At 45.1% G+C, this 18,001-nt stretch overlaps 2 protein-coding genes across 3 annotated transcripts; one reads left to right on the top strand and one right to left on the bottom strand.

Moving 5' to 3' along the window:
- The first annotated feature begins 8,892 nt into the window (after positions 1–8,892).
- On the top strand, positions 8,893–12,720 carry LOC136487708 (F-box protein At5g03100-like). 2 transcript variants are annotated; one of them, XM_066484809.1, is made up of 5 exons: positions 8,893–9,061; positions 9,393–10,398; positions 10,614–10,784; positions 10,865–11,018; positions 12,285–12,720. In XM_066484809.1, the coding sequence occupies exons 2-5, from the start codon at positions 9,424–9,426 to the stop codon at positions 12,296–12,298; spliced, it is 1,314 nt and encodes a 437-aa protein (XP_066340906.1). In that variant the 5' UTR covers positions 8,893–9,061; positions 9,393–9,423; the 3' UTR covers positions 12,299–12,720. The 2 variants fall into 2 exon arrangements, with proteins under 2 accessions (XP_066340906.1, XP_066340907.1); XM_066484810.1 differs by lacking the exon at positions 8,893–9,061 and adding an exon at positions 9,090–9,315.
- Positions 12,721–13,526: 806 nt separating this feature from the next.
- On the bottom strand, positions 13,527–15,029 carry LOC136485539 (PAN domain-containing protein At5g03700-like). The gene has a single exon (XM_066482396.1). It carries the CDS (start codon positions 15,027–15,029, stop codon positions 13,527–13,529), a length of 1,503 nt encoding a protein of 500 aa, XP_066338493.1.
- Positions 15,030–18,001: the final 2,972 nt, after the last annotated feature.

The raw sequence follows: 18,001 nt of genomic DNA, 5'->3' as shown, positions 1-18,001 counted from the left end.
CTTATTCCGCCAGCTTTGTGCCAAGGAGCTCTCTCAGACCGTCATTGATGACTTGGAAAAAGCGGCACTCGTGTTGCTCTGTAAGTTGGAGAAGATCTTTCCACCTGCCTGCTTCTTGTTGATGCAGCATTTGATTGTACACCTCCTGTATGAGGCACGGATGGGGGGGCCGTGCAGAACCATTGGTGCTATCCAATCGAGAGATGTCTGAAGACTCTTCGCAAAAAATGTAGAAATAAAGCCAGAATTGAGACTTCCATTGCAGAGACATACATTCTAGAGGAGGTGTCGAACTTCACAGAGAAATACTACACTGAGAAACTTCCTAACGTTTATAATCCACCCCCTCGTTACAATGATGGCGAAAATGAATCGAACCTCAGCCTTTTCCAAGGGCAACTCGGAAGCGCAAGTGCATCGACCACTAAGCAATTGAAAAATGAAGAGTGGCGTAGTATCATGCTATATGTGTTGACCAACCTTGTCAAGGTGCAACCATTCATTGGGTAAGTTCTGAACGAACTTGTTTCATTTCGCCGTATATCCTTGTTTCTTCGTCCAACCCCCTTGTTTCTCATTGGTACAGGGAATTTCTTCGTCAATCCTAGCATGGATCAAGGCAACCTACCCCGCAAGAAAATGATACCCTTCTTTCACGGGGTACGGGACCAGGGAGCCCTGATTTCATTTGTTGGTTCAAACAGAAAGCCTAAACTGATACGCCTATAAGTGATGAGTTGAGATAGGTTGCAAACGGCTGTGCCGTTAGGGTCAAGTCATTTACCGGTTATGACGTGAATGGATATCGTTTTCACACAGCAAGCTACGAGCAGAGTCGGCCCAATCGACAAACCACAAATAGCGGAGTTGTTACGCCTGGCACTGATGGACTCGACTATTATGGAAGAATTGAAGAAATCTACGAACTATCATTTTATGGTTCCAAACCTCTTACTCCTGTCATATTCAAATGCCACTGGTTTCATCCTGGTGTAACGAGACAGACCCCTAAGCTTAGGCTAGTCAAGATTCGACAGGATTCTGTCTATCCAGGAAAAGATGTCTACATTGTGGCTCAACAGGCCGTCTAGGTTTATTATACGTCATACGCGTGCAAAGACGCCGAGCATCTTAAGGGTTGGTCTATTGTGCACAAGGTATCGCCACATGGTAAACTACCTATCCTAAACGATGAAGATTACAACTTCAACCCAAACACATATGATGGAGAGTTCTATCAAGAAGAGGGGCTACAAGGGAGGTTTGACATAGACTTAACCAAAGAGATAGGAATGGAAGTAGATAATGAAAGGGATGATGACGAGGACGCTGGAGACGAGGTGTGAAATCTGAAGGACATACAAATGCTTGAGCGATTACATTTATCCTCCTTCGGATAGTGTTGATGAGTTGGACAATGTTGATAGTGATGACGAGACCTATGATCCAGCTAATCTCAATCATGGAGATTATTTCTAATACATGTAATACTATGTTTTTTGTAATTATGTTTTGTTCATTTTTGCATATATTTCTAATACATGTATTACTATGTTTTTTGTAATTATGTTTTGTTCATTTTTGCACCTATTTCTAATTACGTCTTGTTTTTCCTTTTTATTGCAGGTGATTGAACAAAGATGGCGGGCGACCGTCATAGGTCCATGAACTCGATTTACCAAAGACCACGCCGACCGCAGGAGGGGGCGGAGGGGACGGCAGAGGGATCAGACTGGAGGAGGAGGAGGAGGACCGCTAGCCGCAGGAGGGGGCCGTCTCCTCCCACGCCACATGAGGAGGACCACCAGCCATAGGAGGAGGTGGCGCCCATGGACGAGTCAGACGAGGAGCTGGTTCGGCAGACGGAGGAGGAGGAGGAGGAGGAGGAGGAGGAGGAGGAGGGGAGGCGGTAGGCACGGGTTCCGCTTCCTCCAACTTCTCTTCGAGTGTCTACTTGCGAGGTCCCGCGAGCCTCCCACAGGTTCCGCTTCCTCACCAACGCCCGGTGATTCGCCCCGAAGGACAAAAGTAAGTAACTATATATGTTATCACCACCACTTCATATGATATGATGAAAAAAACTAATAATTTTTCTTAATCACTTGTGTAGGAACTGGGTGGTTGTGTCGGGTGGTAGCGCATGGCTAGTCAACAGCATCCTGGGTCTTCGGTGCAGACAACACTTCCCCGGCATTGTCATGTACGCATCGAAGACGGAGCCAGCCTACTCGTTTGACCACTACATCGTCGCCTCCGATGCGGAGTACCCCAACAAGGCGGCATGGGTGAAGGCAGAGTTTTGGGTAAGTCTCCCTCGCACAACATTGCTCAATACGTCGCATTCATTGGACTTTTCTTGAAATAATGAATGGATACATCGCTTTTGTATGCAGACTTATTATAGATGCGAGGAGGGATTTGAGGACAGGGCGGAGCAAGTGACTACCAAAGCCTGTAAAAACTCGTCACCGACATGCATCATGAGGTGCGCATCCAGGCCATCGTAACCTACTACGGGTCGAAGCTTGGAGAGAGGAAAACCAAAAAAGACGCAAGAGAGATGCAGCTGACCCGGGAACAGTACCTTGAGGTAAATAAAGAACATCAATATTGATTCGTTTTGAGATTAAGTTGGTTTAATTTGATCTTCTTATATGTCCAATACTTGATGACGTGTAGATGATTCCCTGGTAGTGCCAAGCGTATCCCGAGTGCTGGGCGATGATGGTGGAGAGGTGGTTCATGGAGGAGTACCTCAAGATGCGCACGGATGCTCAGGACCGTCGTTTGCTGATGCAAGGTCCAGCACACCATCAAGGCAGCCGCAACCTCGCGTGGATACAAACAAGCATGGGTACGTGAATTGATTTATCTATTGTCACGCTCAATTCTGCCTGATTTCTAATCATCGTGCTGTCTTTCTCGCAGTCGGCGTCACATAGTGGCCAGGCTTGCTCGGACTTCCAGGCATGGTGTATGGCCCACAAGGGCAAGGCGACGTCCGACGTCTCCTTCAACCTGGAGGACCTGCCCGAGGCATACATGAACCCGAGCGTCCACTCCCGCATCAGTGAGTACACTGAGGTGGCGAGGTCGCTCCATGGGTCAGACCACGATCCGAGCACCTAGGACTTTGATGGAGAGGCCGTCATGAGGGCGGGGCAAGGCAAGAAGCATGGGCGGTTCTAGCTTGGAGACGGCGTCATCGACACGGCCTCTACTCCCTCTCTCTCTCCCAGATTCGAGCACGGAGCACGAGCGAGAGCCCGGCCATTCGCACATGGCTGACCGCTGCACAGCACTGGGTCGACGCACTCGAGATTATTCCTGTTTTACTCGTCATACATTGATCTTTACACACCTTAATTAGCTTTGCATTACTGAAACATTGGAGTGAAATATTGTAGGTCTGGCTGGAACAAGAAATGAAGGAACGTCAGGAGCTGGGGGCCCAGCTATAGGCCGAGCGGGCCGAGCGGCGGGCCCAGGCGCAGAGGTTGATGGACATTACGGAGTTCCTACAAGGGCTTGTGCAACATATGGGCTTGCCTCTGCCACCTGGGCTGTTGGTTCCACCTCCGCCTCCGCGTCCTGCAGCTGCAACTACTCCTGTGAGTATCAAAGTTTTTTACTTTCGCTTGTGCTTTGCTTGTATGGCCTCTATCGTCCTAGATTAGCTATCAAAATAATCTTATCTCACATGCAATCTTTTCTCCTTTGTGCAGTCTCCATCTGACGGTGGTTCGAATAATCCACCTCATGCACCTCCGAATGATGCATCTAGGCCTTCACCACAGTCGCAGTGGCCGAGATGAGTGCATGTTGTATTTTTTATATTTGTTGTTCACTTGGTGATGGACTTGTGATATACTTGTGATGCACTTGTGGACTTTGATGGACTTGTGGATTTATTTAGATGGACTTGAGCACTTATTATTATATATGTGATATATATTATGATAGATGTGATATGGGCGGATGGATGTGTGGATGGATGAGATATATATGTGATGGATGTGATATATATGTGATGGATGAGATATATATGTGATATATGTTTGTATGAATTTATTTGTCATGATGGAATGTAAAAAAAATTAAAATTTGCCGTTTTGGGTCACTTTGCCGAGTGTTGCACTCGGCAAAGGACCCCTTTGCCGAGTGCAATGGTCACAGCACTTGGCAAAGCTAGAAAAATGGGCAACTAGAAAACAGATTTTTCAGCTTTGCCGAGTGCTGTGACCATAACACTCGGCAAAGAATTTTTTTTTTAAAAAAAAATTCAAACTTTGCCGAGTGCCGGCCATAGGGCACTCGGCAAAGAATTTTTTTTAAAAAAAATTCAAAACTTTGCCGAGTGCCATCCATAGGGCACTCGGCAAAGAAATTAAAAAAAAAACAAAAAATCTTTGCCGAATGCCTTCCGGGTTGACACTCGGCAAAGAATTTTTTTTTAAAAAAATAAAAAATATTTGCCGAGTGCCCTATGGCTGGCACTCGGCAAAGAAGTTTTTTTTTTAAAAAAATAAAAACACTTTGCCGAGTGTCTGCAGGGTTGGCACTCGGCAAAGAAATTTTTCAAAAAAAAGCTCTTTGCCGAGTGCCTTCCGGGTTGGCACTCGGCAAAGAAATTTTTTTAAAAAAAATAAAAGTTCTTTGCCGAGTGCCTGTAGGGTTGGCACTCGGCAAAGTGACCGTCAACGGGACCGGCGCCGTGACGGTCGCTTTTCTTTGCCAAGTGTCCCCGGGGCACTCGGCAAAGCCTTTGCCGATTGCCTGATAAAAGACACTCGGCAAAGAGGGCTTTGTCGATCAAATTTTTGCCGTGTGTTCTTTGTCAAGTGCCGCACTCAATAAAGGCTTTGACGAGTGCAATTTGACCTTTGCCGAGTGCCTCAACCTAAATCCAGTTGTGAGTGGAGCCAGAAAAGCTAGAATGAAGATGCTAGATTAGAAAAGAGTTGCTAAACATTCCAAAAATAAATTGGATTTTGTTTTTTTATCTTATTGTTTTCTTATGGATATATGGGGTTCTAGAGGCAGCAGCACTGGTCATGTCGCTGCCCTGCTTTCTCTCTCTATAGGCATATAGCGCCCAACACATTCAAACAGACAAAAATTCATCAGCGGTTCTCAACGTTGTCTTGAGGTATTATCTAGGTCTTCAAAGTCCTAAAATGCATTTATGGCTCTATGAAGTTATAATAGGTCTCATCTAGATTTAAACAGGGCGTTTACCTGACCCGCTATCTTACATGACATGTCAATTCAACACTTGCATGGATCAGACAGATAAAATCCACATGTTAGCGACAAAGCTCCACCTTAAAAAAATCATACCTTTTTTCTATATGACCTAGGGCAAAGATGTTTTTTATATAAAAATTGTAGCTCTCGATGACATCTACAACATTCTAGTTTTTAGTTTTTATTTGACATAATTAAGATGCTAAAAAAATAAAGTTTCAGTAGTATATTAATCACATACCAAGGCTTGTCGCCCAAGAAAATCATATCTTCTTGTATGGTGTCGGATAAAGATGCTTTGTATATAGAAATTGTAGTTCTCAACTACAAATTCTTCTTTTGTGTGTTTGTCATTTGAAGTCGTTAAGATGCTCAAAAAATAATATAAAGTTTTAGAAGCATATTAATTGTGTACCAGCTCTTGTCGCCTTAGAAAATCATATCTCTCTTGTATGATGTCGGATAAACATACTTTGTGCATGAAAGTTATACCTCTTGATGAGATATACAAATTTCTAGCTTTGAGTTTTTATGTTTCTTTAAATGAGCATCATAGATAATTCATATACGAGCATATTCTCATACAAGCCATTCTAGAAAATAGTTGGACCACGTATCCATACATATACAATGTACTTTAAGCAGAAACAAAAGTTCAAATCCTATTAGTAGTTTTATTACATGGTATGGTCTTTCTTTCTTAGCTGCCTTAATACTTGAAAACATTAATTTTTTTGTGCACTTTATTGGTGCTTAAAAAACTGTTATATCGATTATACATTATAGCAATAAAATTTAAATTGCAAGAAATTATATGCCTTGTCAGTCTTACTTTTCAACCAAGTTAAGCCTATGTCACTTTTTAATAGTCATAAGCTTAAGAACAAGATTTCGTTCATATACAACTTGTTCCAAGTTCATATCAAAGTGCAATGATATGCAGTCTCATAAAGAAGAAGTGCGACAATGCATATTTTCTTGATCTTGTATCTGCCACTCATAGTTTTTGGGCCGAAATTGTCAAACCCAGCGACTGGAGTCGCGTATCCGCTACGCCTCCTCAACGATCTCGACGCGTGTCACCACTCGTCCTCGACCGCTCAATCACCAAGTCCTCGCACACCCACCTTGACTTGGTCAACCACCATCTTGACTTCAATCAACACCGTCTACTACGTCTTTGCATATACACTTGCTTGTCGACGTTGCCAAGTGTTAGCGGTCCATGGTCCATCCTCTGGCCCTCGGTTCCTCGATCCAAGCCTCCATGTCCATCCTTCATCGCTCCTAGTTTATCAACATGAACTCACTTGACCTTCTCCACTATCGTTGACCGTCTCAACGCTCAACACCTGCACATCACAAGGCAATAGACATGTTGCATACACCACTACTCACGCTATATATGTTTAGTCTCAACGCTAAACTAAAGCTGGATTCATCACTTGACAATCACTCATCACTCATCCACACATGGGCACAATCCACCATAGTGACTTGCACAAAATCCCATTGTTGCATCCTTTATGGGACAAAGGGAGTATGATCTTTCGGTTATCAGATGTTTTTTAGTTGGTATTTTTCTATCCTCGATGTTCTATATATTGCTTGTTGATTTGATATCGTCATTTGTTGTTTATTATATATTATTTAATGTATGACTAGTAAAATTTCTAGCATTCTATTATTTAGGGTCTCTGTTGGTTCATTTCTAGATTCACCGTTGTTTGGTAGATATAAACGGTGATACTATTTTCTATAAAGTTGACCAAATTGAAGAAAATTTGACTAATTTAAAACCTAGAATTGTACTATTTCTGGACTGGCCACTGTTTGTAGATACAAATCTTATCAAATTTTATCCCTAAACTATTGAAAATCATCTAAATAACCCACTAAGAAAGTTTTAAAGGTGGTTTTGCTGATGTGGCTTATTTAAAAGTCTAAATATCCCCATAATATATCAAGAGTTGACTATATAACTCCTCCAACTATAAAACCTGATATTGTAGCCTTAAAGCATCTAATAATGTTCAAATAACCCCCAGGATGAATTTGTAGGGCCATTTGGACATAGTATCCCACCACACTGGTCTAAGCACCCATGCTTGCATATAGACCCTCTTTTCACGCCCTGTTCATTTGGGCTTGTTTGGCTTATAAGCTATGGCTGAAAGTACTGTTGGCTGATTTGGTGTGAGAGAAAAATACTATTTATTGGCTAATAAGCCATGGCTTATAAGCCAAATACGATCATGCGAACAGACTTTGAGGCTTTCACCACCGTTTTGATGAGCCTGCTCCACCTCATGGCATTCTTCAATGACATTTAGCACATGCATTGCGGATGTGCCGTTGTCATCTAGCCTCCCTCACAGCCTCATCTGCTCTCACTTTCTCCTCCTATGGCTACCTAAAGAACTGAAGGATGGTCAAATGGAGGATGTAGGAGGGGCTAGATGACGAGGATGCAAGCATGGTACTTGAGCTTAGTGCCGTCTATGAGTGACGAGAGGTGGAAAAAGAGACAAGATGTCACGTGCTGCTCGCTGAGCGGTGGGTTAGCCTAAAAAAGACTAGGGAGGTGGAGCAGCAAATGGGTCTACGTGCAACCATGAGTACTTAGACCATTATGACGGGAAATGTTGTCCAAACGTCCTATAATATCACATTTTATAGTTTATGGTTTACTAGTCAACCGTTGATATGTTAAGGGGTTACCTAGATTTTTAAATATATCACTTTAGTGAATCCACCTTCACAGCCGCATCAAGAGGTTATTTAGACGGTTTTGAATATTTTAAGGTGCAAAATACTTGCATGTTCGTTTGAACTTATCAGCTCGGCTTATCAGCCATAGTACAATATTTTTCTTTTACAATAAAACAACATCAGCCGACTTATCAGCCACAAAAACTATCAAGTACACAGTTGAGCGGGTTAAGTAGACTCTTTTCATTCTTTTGATTTGAGAAATATTCCCTCCCTCCAGCTTATTTCACGAGAAGTCAAGCATTTATAGCTTCGACTAAACATATATATAAAAATATTAGTATTTATGATGCATATTTAGTATTATTAGATGAATCATAAAAAATATTTTGATAATAAATTTATTTAAAGATATAAATATTCCTAATATATTTTACCGATCTAGTTAAACTAAAAAAACAACACTCTAGACGGAGGAGCAGTAACTCGTCGTGCACGTGAGAAGGGAGCAGCAAAGGCCAAGGTGAACAGAGCAGTGAACGCGTTGGAATGGACGCCCTGAAAGGCCGAAGCTCACAACAAAGCTGCAGTCCCTGACCTGCGGGTCCACTCAGCGAAAAGATGTGGGCCTACATGTCTGTGTCCCGGTAGTGTCATGGAAACGGCCGGTTTCTTTGTTCGCCTTGGGTCCAGTTTAGTTTGCAAAAAATTTTGTAAAATTTTTCATATTCTCCGTCACATCGAATCTTTGGACGCATGCATGAAGCATTAAATATAAATAAAAAATAAAACTAATTACACAGTTTAGACGAAATCCACGAGACGAATCTTTTAAGCCTAATTAGATTATGATTGGACACTATTTGCCAAATAACAACGAAATCGCTACAGTAGCCATTTTGCAAATTTTTTTGCATCTAAACAAGGCCTTGATCGTCTTCCGGCCACTTTCCCCACCCCTGCTTCGGAGCCCTCCCCCGGCTCACCGCCACGGCGCCACTCCACTCCACAAGCTCTCCTCGCTGCTGATTCCTCAAAGATCAACGCCCAAGGTTGGCGCTGGTCGGGAGTCAGCCGCTGCGGCGCTGCGGCAGCTGCCGAGGTGAGGCCCTATCTTTGATTAACAAGCGTGCGTTGGCAACAGTGCACGGCGTCGTCTTCGCGAGGCCCCTCGCTTAGGGGAGGGCGGCGGGCGGAGCGGCGCGCCGGTGTGCTTGCCGCCGGCTGCGGGCGGCGGCGGGGGCGGACGGGCATAGGGTTAGGTTTTGAGTTTTGGGGAAATCTTCAGTGTCCTCGGGCCCTAGGGGGGTAGCCGGGGGACGGTGGCCGGCCTAGCGGCGGTGGCTGTGAGGCGAGGTGGCCACGCATCATAGCCTCCTCTTCCTCCTGTTGGTTTGCACCCCCTCGCAGCTGCTAATCGATTCTTGTTCCAGCATATTCGACGCCGTTCACCTGCTCGACAGAATGCATCCTGGGGAAAGCAGCAAGAGAGCGGCGCCTCCAGCTCTCAGCAGCGGAGGCAGCATTGACGCTCTGCCTGACGGCGTCCTGGAGCACATCGTCGGCTTCGTGCCTGCGCCGGAGGCCGTGCAGACGTGCGTGCTCGCCCGCCGCTGGCGCTACCTCTGGAGGTCCGCCCCAGGCCTGCGCGTTGGGTGGCTGGGTGATGGCCCAGGCCTGCACCTTGGTTGGCCGGGTGATGAAGAGCAGGCCTCGCCGCCGGTGAAGGAGCACCGGGAGTTGGTGGACCGCCTGCTCCTCCTCCGCGGAGGTTCACCGCTTGACACGTGCGACATCAGGTTGGGCGAGTTCCAGGACGATGACGTGCCACGCGTCAACTTCTGGGTCTGGCACGCTATATCGTGCAAAGTCAGGCAGTTCACGCTCAGTATCCATTGGCATAGCTATCTTAAGCTAGACGATCTGCCTCTCGTCTCCCAGCACCTCACCAGGCTAGAGCTGCGTGGAGTATGGGTCGACAGTAGTTTTCTTGACTTCTCCAGCTGCCCGGCCTTGGAATATCTGGATTTGCTTCACTGTGATCTCTCGACGGTCAAGAACATCTCATCTTACTCCCTGAAGCATCTAAGCATCACACAGTCCCGTTTCCCTGATGACTTTGATCAATTCATGTTCACTGGTGTTCTAGAGACTCGCAATCGCACTTGCATTTATGCGCCAAATCTGGTCTCACTGCGCCTAGATGGCCTTGAGAACTTGACTCCCAGGCTTGTCAGCATGCCATCACTGGTGGAGGCATCTGTCCGAATAACAGATGACTGTGGGGACTACTGCGTTATGCTATCTGAACCAGACATCACAGATTGTCTTTGTGAGTTGTGTGACAGTTCTCGTGGTGGCACGGGCTATAGTTGTGTGCTTTTTCAGAGTTTATCAAAAGCTAAGAGTTTGCTGTTGACTTGTAATACATCCGACACGGTATGCTTACACTCCTCCTTAATTATATTGATTTGAGAGCTTCACGAGTCGAGTATAACCTTATTTCCAAAGCATTATCTACAACATTAATTGCTGGGAGTTGATAGATGCCAGTTAGACGGGATTTGGCTTTTGCATGCGGTGCCACCAACTATGCTTATTAAACTCAAACCATAAGCTCAGAATGAAGATCATTCTATCGTCTTTGCATGCAGTTGCCCCAGATTCTTTTCAAATGGGATTTAAGATGGTGCCCTGTGTTCAGCATGTTAAAGACCTTGGTGCTCAATGAATATTGGTGTGTTCCTGATGATGCCAATCTATTACTTCGTATTCTTGAGCACACACCGGTTCTTGAGGAGCTCACTCTTGAACTTTTTTCTGAGGTACATACCATATAAACATGAAATTGTTTTATATTATAGACTTCATATTGATCTTGGAAATTTGTTTTTGTCCACTACAGGGGCCTAACTATGAAGTGGAGATGAAAGGAAGCATCAATCAGATGGACCGATCAGCTAAGATTTCAGAATACCTTAACATAGTCAAAATCAAGTGTCAGATTCTTGATGAAAGTGTTCTCAATGTTTTGGAGCTCCTACGCACCTTTGGCATATGTAAGTTAACTTGCAACTTTCCGCTTCTTAAATGTTCACTTAGAATTATTGACAAAGGAGCACCCTGCCCTGCATAGAAATTTAGTTGGCTGATAAAATCAGAAATTTATACATGGAGTTATCGAAGTTGAACTCTATTGCATAGACATTGGGATATATTAAGTAGACTTCTATAATAGTTCGGACTGTATGAGCTGTTAATTAGTTTTGACAAAAGATGACCTAACTGGTTTGTTGGGACCATATATTTGGCTTGCTTTTTAGTACTGAATAATAACACAGATATCAACATTTAATTTTTCTAAGCAATCACAAACTGTATTGACATATTATCCTGCAGCCTCCCCATTTTCTTGAATGCTCCCTAGGTATGATCGGTTATACACCTTTGTGATTGAGCAGCTCTAACTCAATTCTTTACACAATCTCATTCATGCATTTGATTATCCATGAAACTATTGCTTCTCCATACTTTTGTAGTTTTGTTGATTAAGCATACATTTACTCACCTCCTACATGTATCAACTTATTCATATGTGTCTCAATCATTGCTTATATATCTTTATGTTGGTGCCTCATTATTCAATCTCTGTTTATTTGTGGAAGTATGCTCATAGTGTATATATCACTAATAGTGTTCTCTGATAATATAGTAATGTGTCAGATCTATTTTTCCTATTTAAGTTTTATTTCAGTTTCCTTCGGCACTTGATTTACCATCCTTCAAGAGGGTAGAAACATGTATCCCCACATGTTTTCTGTTTTGATTTGTCTTTGTACTTTCCAAGGATTGCAGTTTACACAGATATTAGAATAACACATGTCCTCTTTTTTTATTCTCTTTAGCCGTCATATTTCTTGGACCTAAAAAACAAGCATAAAAATATTCTCTCTTTTGAACTTCAATCTTTCAGTGTTTAGAAAACACGTGTGCTCTGCATTTCTTCATAAAGGGTAGTTTACCTAGGTGTATTATAGTTCAAAGTTGAAATTGTTGTAGTTCATCATGGTTAGAAAACTATGTTTTAAACAATTAGTCATTGTTTTGATCCATTGTAAGTTAATTGAGCATGTCAATCAGATTGGGCAGAATGTTGGTCAAGTGAATTTCCTATTCAGGGAAATGTGTTCCTGTAGTTTGATGATTCTGTCTAGTAACTGAATTTCTGTTTTTATAGACAACAATCTAACAGTGGGGGCCTCCCCTGTTGTATTTCCGGTAAAAAAAAGAACTCTGAATTCAATTTGCCTTCCATTTTTGTACAGGTTTTGGTTTCTGAAATGAGCCTCTAGGAACATTTGAGGTATCAAGAAATCTACTATCTTACATTGTTAGGAAGTGCAATGCTAAAGTTCTCAGCAAAAAAGTTGCCACCTCTGGTACAGAGGCAATTGGGCGTGTTATGTTCAGTCATAGACTTCTAGTTACATGAATGTGCAAAAAATGGCAGCACAAATTGTTTGGAACTTTAAATATCTAGTTGTATCCAGCATATCATGCCACTGTTATTTCGTCACTGAGATCATGAGGGTTTGTTTGACAGTCTGGACCAATTAATGTCCCATTAGCATATGTACTTTGGTTTAGTGTTGTGCTACTAAGGTGACCTCTCTTAGCATAATCTGTTCATCTCTCTATGTTGTTGCATGCAATTATTCGATGGGACATCTGGTAGCAAGATTGGAAAAGAAAAGGTGACACGTCTAATTTGTCATTTGCCAAATTTATTTCCTGAAAGCTTTGCACATTATGCAACGAGTAATTCTTTTCTATCGCATGTTAATTGCATCAAAATTTAAAGAAACCAGAGCGGTAAATAGTGGTGGTCTATGGACTACTATGGTAGGCTGGTAGCAGCCTCCTGGCAGAGTTGAAAACACAATGGCTATAGAAGATCTTGGGCTGGCTCAGGTTTGTGAAAATCGAAGCCAACGATGGCGCACACACTGCATTAGAGGACAGCATTATGAAAACAGAGCAGAAGAATTTTCCAGGAATGCTTCAAAAAAAAAAGATTTGGAATATGTAGAAAAAGATGTATTTCTAGCTCCAGCCCCTGAGGCACGGTTTGGTAGCATGATTTTTATCAAATTACTTGGCAGGCGATACAACACATCTTGTAGTGGCATGTATTGGCAGGAATTCCAAAACAATTCCGATCCCAACTCGCACCTGGAAGTGCATATATTTTAGACATACAGAAAAAGTTGAAAGAATGGGGAAGAAAAATCTGTACATAGATCAAGAACCAGCGCAAGAAATGTTCCAGCAAACTGGAAATAGATCAAAAGGTAGGTGAAACAACTATAGTGCCTGAAGCAATCCTGTATGTATGGCTGGCTGTATCTGTAATTCTGTATCTGCCGCCGTTCGTTCTGTTCTCCAAGCCGTGGAATGCCGATCGAGAGGAGCTGAGCTACCTGAATCCTTTTTCTTCTCGAAACTCTAAAAAATCAGAAAGGAGGAGAGCTCGGATCCACCTAATGTTGCACGATTGATCCGTCGATTCATGCCCTGAACGAATTGTTGGAGCTGTCCATGGAGTTGAGATCCTTGTACATCCCCGCTCGTCTCCGCTTCCTCCTCTTCCGAATCTGGTACCCGATGCAAGCTCCGGCCATGGCCAGGCCGACCAGGACCAGCGACAGCGCCGCCGTCGCTGCGGCGACGCCCGGCGACATGCCCGTCGACGATGCCGGCGTCGGCTTCCTGACCTTGAAGTAGCCCACCTTCCGGTCGTCGGCCTCGTACACCAGCGTCTCCACGGGGAAGTCGATGAGGTAGCAGTACCCGCTCGCGCCGCTGTGCACCGCGCCCCAGCAGCTGCAGTTGCCCGCGCACGCCGCCTCGCACTCCTCCGCCGTCCTGTTCGTCTCGAACGGCAGCTCCTCCTTGTACGCCACGGACACCCGCTTCCGCCCCACCACGTCGAATCCCAGCTGCTGCCCGCTGCCGGCGCACAGGTCGGCGGTCTCCTCGGCGTGGCACGACTGGGCGTCGGCGGCGGCGGGGGCGCTCGTGCTGTTGTCGTCGAGGCACTGGCACTGGGCCTTCCCGGGGACGCACAGGCCGTACGCGCCGCACGGCGTCGGCAGCTCGCACCGCTCCGAGATGGCCCTGTAGTCCGACGTCCACGCCTTGGAGCCGCTGGCCCAGTAGTACGCGCGGAGGTTGCCGTCGTCGTCCAGCGTCATCCGCCGGAAGGCTCCGGTGAGGTTCTGCACGAACGTGTCGAACGACAGCACGTCCACCCTCTGGTCGCCGCCGCCGCCCTCGAGGTACAGGCCGAAGAACCCGCGGGCGTCGAGGCGGCCGTAGACCGGCGGCTCCGTGCCGTCCACCGGCTGCGCCTCGAGCGCCGTGTGCCGCCAGTACGTCGGCGTCGTCCGGCCGCCGTAGAACTCCATGTGCAGCGCCATGTACGTCTTCCCGAGCCGCAGCGAGAAGCGGCGGTTGGCGGAGACGAGCGGCGGCGAGGAACGCGTGAAGTTCTGGCCCAGGACGAGCGTGTCGGACGGGTGGCGCAAGCTCTCCCACTCCGGCACCGTCTTCTCGTGCCGCCACACGACGAGGTTGGAGGAGTCGAGCAGCACGACGACGTCGCCGACGGTGTCGACCGTCTGCCACAGCACGCCGTCGTCGTGGCCGGTGAGGACCAGGCTGCCGTCGTCGAACGTGAGCGTGGCCGGGCGCGACCAGTCCCCGAGGTGGGCCGGCGTGGCGCGCCAGACGGGGAAGGAGGATGGGAGGTGGACCACGGCGAGGTCGAGCGACGCCGCGCCCACGCGGAGGAAGCCCAACGCGAAGGCGCTGCTGGGCGCGTACAGCACCGGCTCGAACGGCACCGCCGCGCCCGCTGCGTGCGCCGCGGTGAAGCCGTTCGACAGCTGCGTTGTCAGCTCTTCTCTCTCGGCGGCACCGTTGGCCAGGAGCACTGCCGATGCGACGCAGAGCACGGCGATGGCAACGGCGGCGGCGATCGCCGGATCGTCGCCCTTGCCTCGCCTCATTGAAGTGCAGACAAAGGACGCGATGGAGGTCAAATGTTTGGGATCGGAGAGAGAGAGTATTGCGCATTGCATATTTGCATACTAGGAGTAGTACAAGTCTCGACACCGCGTCGTCGTCGCCGTGCTTCTGCCGCTTGAGTCCGGCGACCGCGTCGCCGGAGGCGGGGACGCCTCCGAACCCACCACCCGCGTTACGGTACGCTTCGCCGGAGTCGTGAGGCACATTATTAGCTTCGACTGCGGCTACGGTGTAGCCGCGGCGGCCGTTGGGCAAAAATGTGGTTACGGTGCGGGTGTGGCTGCCGCCGTTGGGCAAAAATGATGAGAGCCAATATTCTTCACCTGGACCTTGGCCAATCGAACGACATATCGAAGTCGACGGGGGTAGCACAATAACGTGTGCCTTCCACGTACGTCTGATTTGATGTTCGGATCGATTTTGCATACATGTATGCAGCAGTCTGATTTGATGTTCGGATAGATTTTGCAGACATGTATGCAGCAATTTATAGGCCTGGCCTGGCCTCTTATTAATTAATTAATTTGGGTGGAAGTTCGGGTTAGATTCGGCTTCGGGGCGGACTCCGTTTCAGAAGGCTTTGTCGCCCCGTTCGCCCAGTATCCGAATGTCAATCACTTCTTACGTATTCACTCGGAGACCGAGTCCATACCAAACGCCCAGAATTTTGTAGATTTCTATTAGGAGTAGTCGGGGATGAGAATGAGAGAACAGAGTTGAGAAGGATAAAATCGCCCTCGGCTAGGAGCCTCTCAACGGCTAAGTCTTGCTACTCTCTTGTTGCTTATTTCTCATTTCATTCTCTCTAGTATACATATCTATGGCCTCTCTGTGGGAGAAAGTCCTCCACATAAAAATTTCAATAAGTGTGGTCATCCTCAAGGATGGTGCACACAAAAGAAACTAGAAAAATGTTTATGAAGATAGGGCAACGCCGAAGCTAGGGGACGCCACGAGATTGACAGAGTCATCCTATGCGGTGTGCTCTGGCCTGTCTGTTTGAAGCGACATGGGTTCATCGGTGCTCGGCAGTCGTCCGATGTGCTCTGGATTGTCTGTTCGGAGAGGCATGGGTTCAACAGCGCCTGGCAACCTTTCCGTTCATCTCCCAAAGGCATAGCTCATCAGCTATCTTCGGCATTCTCTGGCGGCTATTCGACCCTACTTGGGTGCTAGAAGAATGCTTCTGATATGATTATCTTATAATGTGTTTGTACACTTCGAATATAACATTAAGCTAGACGAAAATAGGTTTTTGTTATCATATATTTAAGTTTAGTGTCTTTATTATCGTATATGTAATTTTATTTCAAGGTTTCTGTTATTTTACGTTGTATTTCGGTAACCGACACACACACACACACACACACACATATATATATATATATATATATATATATATATATATATATATATATATATATATATATATATATATGTGTGTGTGTGTGTGTGTGTGTGCATATATATATATATATATTTGTCACTTCAAATCGCAATGCATGTATGGACATTTTACATATATATGGTGCCCTAATAATTAATTATCTAGCATTTTTTGGGTGGATGACGGTGTTTTTATACCCATATGAAATTATGCAATTGATACAAAATTTTTGACATTATTTTGAGCATTAAATAAAGATCATATGATTAATATTTTTTTGTAAGTAATGACCTTTATTATAGAATGCATGTTATTGCTGCATGCATGCATGCATGGAAGTATGTGGTGTCAGCCACATCACTGTCGGTTTTCATACAAAACCGACAGTGCAGTCACATCACTGTCGGTTTTATTACAAAACTGGTAGTGATGTACACCATTAGTGTCGGTTTTATTTTAAAACCGGTAGTGATGTGTCTGCCCCCTATAAAAAGGAATCAACAGGAATATACATACGCACGCACCCTCACTTCACTCTCATTTCTCAGTTTCACGTGCTCTCACTTCTCACTCTTTTCACTCTACGTGATTTGGTCATGGCTCCTGGATATTTCATTGCAGGTATATGTATGTTCTCCTGTCTCACATTGTAGCTATGCATATATGCATCATCGATCTATATTTATTTAGTTTGCGACATTTTACTTGGCATATTTTATATAATGCAATATATATTTCTATTCATATTTCTTGAATTTTATTAGGTACAATGCAGTATATATATTCTCCTCTTCCATATTCTAGTTATGCATATATATGCATCGATCTATATTTATTTAGTTTGCTACATTTTGCTTGGCACATGCCCCGGGTGAAGGAACCACTAAGTTTGAGATTTTTCTGAGATGGTTTGGTACTTTCTGCTGTTTAATTGAATTTCCGCGCGACGTCACCGATTAATTAGAGATTGAACTGCGCCTACCCCGAAATGATCCGGAATGATGTCAAACTTTTCCACAGGGTATCATGTGCCCTAGGGACCAATTTTTGGTCAAGGTAGATGCAAAATGCTAGTGTGTACAACATGTAATTGGGCCTCTTGTGTCCCGTTTAGCACAAAGAAAAATATAATAATAAAGAAAATGATCAGAAAAACCTAAGATCTTATGTGAAGCCATAATTTTGGTGTACATGCTTGCAAAAAAATTTTCAAGCTATTTGGACATAGGCGGTATATACCAGCCTCACAAACCTACAAAAGTTGTCTCATGTTACAATGACTAAACACCAAGGTTCTCAAGGTTTCTGTGGTTCATATGCATTCTGGTGTCATATTGGTCTCAAGCTTTTTCTCAGGATTGCACGTGCTATAGGTGAATGAACCACCAAGTTTGGGATTTTTCTGAGATGGTTTGGTACTTTATGCTGTTTAATTGAATTTCTACGCAACGTCACCGATTAATTAGAGGTTGAACTAAGCCTACCTCCGAAATGATCTGGAATGATGACAAACTTTTCCACAGGGTATCATTTGCCCTAGGGACCATTTTTTGGTCGAGGTGGATG

This window comes from Miscanthus floridulus, chromosome 10, assembly GCF_019320115.1.
Source record: "Miscanthus floridulus cultivar M001 chromosome 10, ASM1932011v1, whole genome shotgun sequence".
Classification (NCBI taxonomy): Eukaryota; Viridiplantae; Streptophyta; class Magnoliopsida; order Poales; family Poaceae; genus Miscanthus; species Miscanthus floridulus.
This window is presented reverse-complemented; position numbering and strand designations above follow the sequence as displayed.